Source organism: Mus caroli, chromosome 14, assembly GCF_900094665.2.
Source record: "Mus caroli chromosome 14, CAROLI_EIJ_v1.1, whole genome shotgun sequence".
NCBI lineage: Eukaryota > Metazoa > Chordata > Mammalia > Rodentia > Muridae > Mus > Mus caroli.
In genome coordinates, this window is record NC_034583.1 from 47,749,875 (window position 1) to 47,756,309 (window position 6,435).

A 6,435-nucleotide genomic window follows, 5' to 3' on the forward strand; every position below is an offset into this window, starting at 1 on the left:
GCAGAAGCAGGCGGATTTCTGAGTTCGAGGCCAGCCTGGTCTACAAAGTGAGTTCCAGGACAGCCAGGGCTATACAGAGAAACCCTGTCTTGAAACCCCCGCCCCAAAAAAGAGGAGGAACTCCCAGCTGCTGAACCATCTCTCTAGCCCCCAAGTAGACATCTTAAAGATAATTTCTGTTGACTGCCCATGGTACTCATGTGCATTTAGTTCTACTACCAGGCAATCCCTACTTATGGCTCTTTCTTTGTGTCTTAATTTATTCTGTCTTGGTCACACATTATGGAAGTATACATGTGTTCATTCTCCACAGGTTGGGAATACCTGGCAGCCAGATGCCATAGAGCTGCTTCAGGAGCTGCTTTCAAAGAGAGAGGTGGACATTCACATTATGGTAAGTGGTCTTTCAAGTGTAGTTGGTGAAACTATTTGCCAGGAAGTAATTTAAAGACTGTTTTTATGACAGGCCATGTTATATGTGTCATTCATATGTGAATATAAGTTACTTGTTAACATATAAGACATTGCTGTTTTGGTTCCTATGCTTGTTTTGAGCAAGCCTAATTTTGAGCAAGTTGCTGAGACATTTCATAAGCATTAAAGTGGATGACTAAAAGATTTTTCACTAATAGTTTCCTTACATAAATGCAGGTAATATGACATTGTTGATGTGGGGCCAGCTGTCATACCACACTGTGTATGATGCAGACAGTTCTAGCCTCAGAGTCCTCCCCTAGTTAGTGAAGCAAGCCATCCGTACTGCAAAACGGCATGAGGCAGGGGACTGGTGGGAAGACAAGCCCAGCAGAAGTGAAGGTGACAGACAGTCCTGAGAAGGAAGCAGCATAGGAAGTAGTCAGGTAGAGGATAGAGGTTTCTAGAGTAGAATGCAAGAGTGACCCTCTGAGGTAATAAGGTTAGTCCACAACTGGTTGAAGCCTAGTGTCAGGAGAGAAGAAAATGGTTGGGAAAATATTTCTGCATGCAAGAGCCACAGTAGCCACCTAAATAAGGAAGCTGGTAGGTTAGCAGTAAGAGTTCTTACCCAGCTACTCCAAGAATCCTCAAGTCTCCTACTGTAAGGTGGAAATTCAAATTTTTTACATAGTCAAGGTAGCTTTCTTTACAACATAGTTTTCAGTAAGTCCACCACTTGTTTTGCAGACTGTGTGCACAGTGCTCCTTAACCCACTTGACTCCATGCCTTGCCTAACTATGCTCCTCCAGTGTTAAATACACTGAGAAATGCTACTGAGGCCTGAACAAAACAATCAAAAACCATGCCTGTGGAGGCTCCACATCCGTGGTGAAAACCAGACAAGAGATAAAGGCAGAGTGGCCTCAGCGACCTCTACAGTGTATTAGGCAGATAAGGCCTTGGCAGCAGAGAACTCTGGTGTTAAGAGATGCAGCTGAGAAAGGGGTTCTATGCTAACACAGTGACTAGGTGGCATTGCAGTCAATACTGTAAGGTGTGGGAACATAGGACATGCTGTTGCTGGGAGAAGGTATCAAGGGCCCATGTAAAAATGGCAGAGTTTGGAAGGAGTGGCAGAGATGTGGTTGTGAGGCTCTAGCCTACATTGCCACACAGGCACACAGGGTCTGACACAAAATATTTTCTAGTATTTCTTCCTGGCTGCCTCATATGGCTGGTTAGTAGAAAAAAGAAGCAGACAGATCTGCCCAAAACCGTTTCCCCTTCCTCTGTGAGGATGTGTATTTGGAGAAAGGTGAAACTAATGGGGATGGGGAAGAGATTACCACAGAGAGAGTCAGTGTGGGCAGCTGTAGACATGCCAGGGCCTGGTAATCGTGAGTGGGCTTTGCCGTCAGTGCTGAAGCCATCATCACGAGCTCTCGTTTGAGAAGGTTGATGTCTTCTGGCTCCTGACGTGTGGAGATTTTTAGTTAAAATTCATTTTATCCACTCTTAACCTGCTCTTAGTATAAATTAGTATCATCTAAAGATGATCCGTCTGTAGTTTTAGTAACTAGGAAATCTGATACAGATACACAATACACAAGTATATTTTCCATAAGTCAAAGAGTAGAGTTACTGCTGCATAATCTGCCAAAGTATCAGGAAGAAAGATCTTTGCAGTGAATCACCTCTCAAACTGGGAGACTGTGCTGTTGTCAGAAACCCAGTTTCATATTTGCTGGCTATAAAATCTTAGGCACTGAGTAATGTGTTTGCACTAACAGTCTTCATTATTGATTTAATAGGAATTGCCCAACAATTCATGGGGGAAGTTGTCTGTCCATCTCTATTTTGATGGGATGTCACTTTCTCATTTTATGGCCCATCATAAATACTGTATTTTTGAACATACCGAGGAGATATTTAAAGAAGTAAGTGAACTGTTTTCCTATATAATATACACTTTAACTGATTCTAATTAAAATGTCCCACTCTGTCTTACACCTCAAGTCTTTTGATATGTCTCCTGTAGCTCAGGTTGGCCTTAAAATCCTAATCCTTGTTCCTCCTTCAATCCTTCCAGGTTCTGGGATGGCAGGCAGGTGCCACCACATTCTGCAGTCCTTAAATGTGACTTACCTACCTGACCTGATCTACTAAGGGGGGCAGGGGGTCTAAAACGAGAATTTCTCAATTCTTTTTTTGAAAAAGAATTATCATGCTTTATATGTCCTGAAAAGCATTTCATTTACATTAAAACTCTATTACTGTTTCTGTGCCTTTTGCCTAGTAAGATATAAAGATTATGCTAGCTAGGGTTGTTGAATTTGAACAACACTGTGTACACTGTATAAAATCTGTATAAAATTTTATGCCAGTAAATGGCTCTATCCCCACTTAAAATGTCTTTCAACTTGAACTAGAAGCCATATATTACAAGATAAGTCCCTAAACCCAAAACCCAAAATATTATAATCTAAAATTGAAAATGTTTTGAGTGCTAAAAGATACTGAGAACTAGCATTCAAATTTTAGCTGAGCATGCTGGAGTGGGCCTGTTACTCCAGCATCTGCAGGTGGAAACAGTGCTATTGGAAGATCCAGGGCTTCCTTAGACTGCCTGCATGCCTCATGTGCTGCATGAGGAGACTCTGACTCCAAAAATAAAATAGGATTTTAGTTTTGTTTTTAAATGCTTTATTGTTTAATTTTCATTTCATGTGTATGAATGCCTTGCCTCCATATGTATCTGTGGACAACATGTATACCTAGTGTCCCAGTGGCATTAGAAAGAGGATGTCAGGGTCAAAAATCAAGTTCAGGCCAGCCAGTGCTACAGAGTATACACAGTGAGACCCTACCTCAAAAACCATGTCTTGTCACAGAGAAGTTGTGATATCACTTTGTGCCTATCAACGTCACTGCGACTGTCTCCTCACAGCAGAGAGCTGTGATGAATACTGTTGACTCCACAGTGTTTATAAAGGCTGCTCAGGCTCTCTCTGCATGTGCTCTTTTGTTAGAAATTGGGAGTGAGGGCAGTAAATCACCACTGAAATATGTTCAGGAAACGTTTAGAGATTCCTAGAATTGGAATATAAACAGGATCTGTAAATAGTAGATATTCCTGTGTTACTCTGAAAAGCTAGGTGAGTACCAATGTGACTGCTGCAGTCTAATTTTTGTCAAGTACAGAAATGCCTTAAAGCAGTATTTTGTTAGTAAGTAAAAGTAGTTTTTTAATGATGAAAAATATTATATTATTTTAGAAACCAAGAGGTCAGAATAAAAAGTATGAAGATGAAAACTGGAAAATAAGATTTGAGGTAAGTTACAACTCAGATATTTTTAAAGCCTTTCACCAGTAGAAAGGATCTGATTCACGGCCACAGATGGCTTAGCTGACAAGGGCAGTTGCTGCCCAAGCCAACAACTGAACCCAGATGAGATGACAGAAGGAGAGAACCGGCCCCCACGAGTTGTCTTCTGACTGCCATACATACCCACCCTCTGGCACCTGCTCACCAACACATAATAACTAGAAAGTAAATTAAGAAAAAAATTGAGACAGGGTCACACTTTGAAGCTATGTAGACCAGTCAAGCCTCAAACTCACAAAGAAAGATCTACCTACCTCTGCCTTCCAAGTGCTGCTATTAAAGGTGTGTGCTGCCATGCCTAGCCACAGATTTTCATTAAAAGAATAAAAGAAGAAAATCTAGAATTATTTTCTTTTTCATATCTACTTTATTGACCTACTATTTATATACCATAAATTCATTTTCCTCAAATATGTAATTCGTTGGATTTAGTAGTTATTGAGTTGTGCAGCTAACACCACTAAATCAAAAACAGTCTAACTAGAAAGGAACCACAGTCACTTCCCATCCTCCCCTTCCTCAGTGTTTGGTAAGCACTCAGTCTGTGGCTCTTCCTGCTCAGTCAAGTCAGTGTGTGCTCCTTCATCCTCATTTCCCCTTATCTCTTGCTTTCTTTTAAAAATAATATTCTTATTTTTATTACGTTTATTTATTGGAGGGAGGTATGCACATACCATAACATACCATATCCCATATGTGGAGGTCAAAGGACATCTTGAGGGAGTCAGTTAAGTCCTTCCCTATCTGTGTCCTGGGGATTAAATTCAGGTCATCAAGCTTGTGGGCAAGCACCTGTATCAGTTTAGCCATCTCACCAGCCCTCTTAGTCTGTTGCCAGGGTTTATACTTGTAATATTTAGCAGTGTTTAATATCAAGCAAAAGCTCCACGGTGTCTTCTGTTCTTTCACTTGTCTGTTGATGGACAGTGTCTTATTTCCACTGTTTAGTGATGGTGGGCACTACTTCCCGTAGGCACTTTTGTGTAAGCTTCCTCATGGGTGTTCGGGAGGAAAAGTGCTCAGTGATGATAAATGGGTTTGAGACTTGAAGGAGCCTGGCCGTTCTGCACAGTGACATCACTGCTTTGCCTATAATCAGAGCGTGCTGGTGCTCCATTTTCTTCATAGCCTCAGCACCGGTGATGACTCTTCCTTCCCGCCCTAGAGTACGTGTCTGGTAGCTTATCGTTGTGTTCATGTGGTATCTATTTTTCTTATGATTAGTAATGTTGGATGTTTTCCCATAGGGTTAATATCTTTAATTGTTTTTAGAAAAATTCAAATTCACTATTTTAGTTCAATTATCTTTTTTATTGTAGTTGTAGAAATTTTCATATATGTTATATACAACTTCTTTTCAGATGTACAGTTTGCAGATATTTTTCTTCTATTTTGCATGTTGACATTTTACTTTTTAAATTTTTTGGTGTGCTTTGTAAAACAAGTCCTTGTAAAGTAGCCCAAGCTAGTCTAGGTCACCATGCAACTTAAACTGACCTTAAATTTATAGTCCTCCTGCCTCAACCTCCTGAGTGCTGAGTGCCCAAGTCTGTAGCTTGCACTTTATTGAACTATATTGGTTTTTATTATTTTAATTATGTGTGTGAGTACCTATCTGTATGTGGGATTGTAACAAGAGTGTAGATGTCTTCAGAGACCAGAAGAGGACATCACATCCCTTAAGCTGTAGCAGTTTCAGGCAGTTGTGAGCCACCTGATATGGGTGCTGGGAACTAAACTCAGTTCCTCTACAAGAGTAGCAAGTGTTCTTTAACCACTGAGCCATTGCTCCAGACCTTTCTCCTCTACCCATTTCTTTCAGAGTTCTTAAATTTAATAAAATCCAATTTATCTTTTTTGTCCTTTGCATCACTTTGATCTGGAAGAGGTTTTCTGTCATTTGGTTTTTAGGGTATGGGGATCAGATCCTAGTGCCTCACAAATGCTAGGCAAACTGTCATTGACCTATGCCCCTAGGAGGAGTTATGCTTTCTCGGCACGATGTCTATGTTTATAAAACGTGAAGTGCTTCTTACTTTGTAAAAAGTAAAATTACAAAATGGGTGTTACTTTTTACAAAACTTTCCTGTGTTTAGATATTTTACCCCACTTGGAAATATTAAATAGTAACAAAGTAACCTACAAACTTGAATATGATGACTTTTTAATTTATATTACTATATTCCTAAAGAGGAAGATACTGCTGGTCTTTGCAGAAAACCTGCACCTCCACCAAGAGTATCCCTTTGCTCTAACTACTAACTCCATGATCCTCTTGGGAACTGTAATGCATTTGTTTCTCCCTTATACTTTATAGAACTTAAGAAAGAACCTTCTTACTTTAACTTCTCTCTTGTGAGCATTTCATGTGTTATTTTAGTTTTCTTACGTAGTAACTACCTGTTACAAAGTAAATAAATGCAGTGGAATAAGCCCCCACAGCCCCCACATGGATACACAAGCCTTTTATTTTCGCACTTGGGATGCAGAGACAGAATGATCTCTGTGAATTCCAGACTAGCCTGTGCTACATAGTGTGGCATTGTCTCAAAAGAAGGTGAGAGAGAGAGGGAGGGGAAGAGGGAGAGGGAGAGAAAGGAGAAAGGAGAGGAGAGGGAGAGGAAGGGGGAG

General features: G+C 40.4%; 1 protein-coding gene across 1 annotated transcript in view; it reads left to right on the forward strand.

Annotated features, from left to right (window-relative positions):
- Positions 1-6,435, forward strand: part of Rnf17 (ring finger protein 17) — a 113,070-nt gene that overhangs the window by 93,367 nt on the left and 13,268 nt on the right. Inside the window, exons 29-31 of the mRNA XM_021182183.1 lie at positions 314-394; positions 2,230-2,355; positions 3,694-3,750. Of these exons, the coding sequence (XP_021037842.1) occupies positions 314-394; positions 2,230-2,355; positions 3,694-3,750 (264 nt within the window). The remainder of the gene's footprint in view (positions 1-313; positions 395-2,229; positions 2,356-3,693; positions 3,751-6,435) is intronic.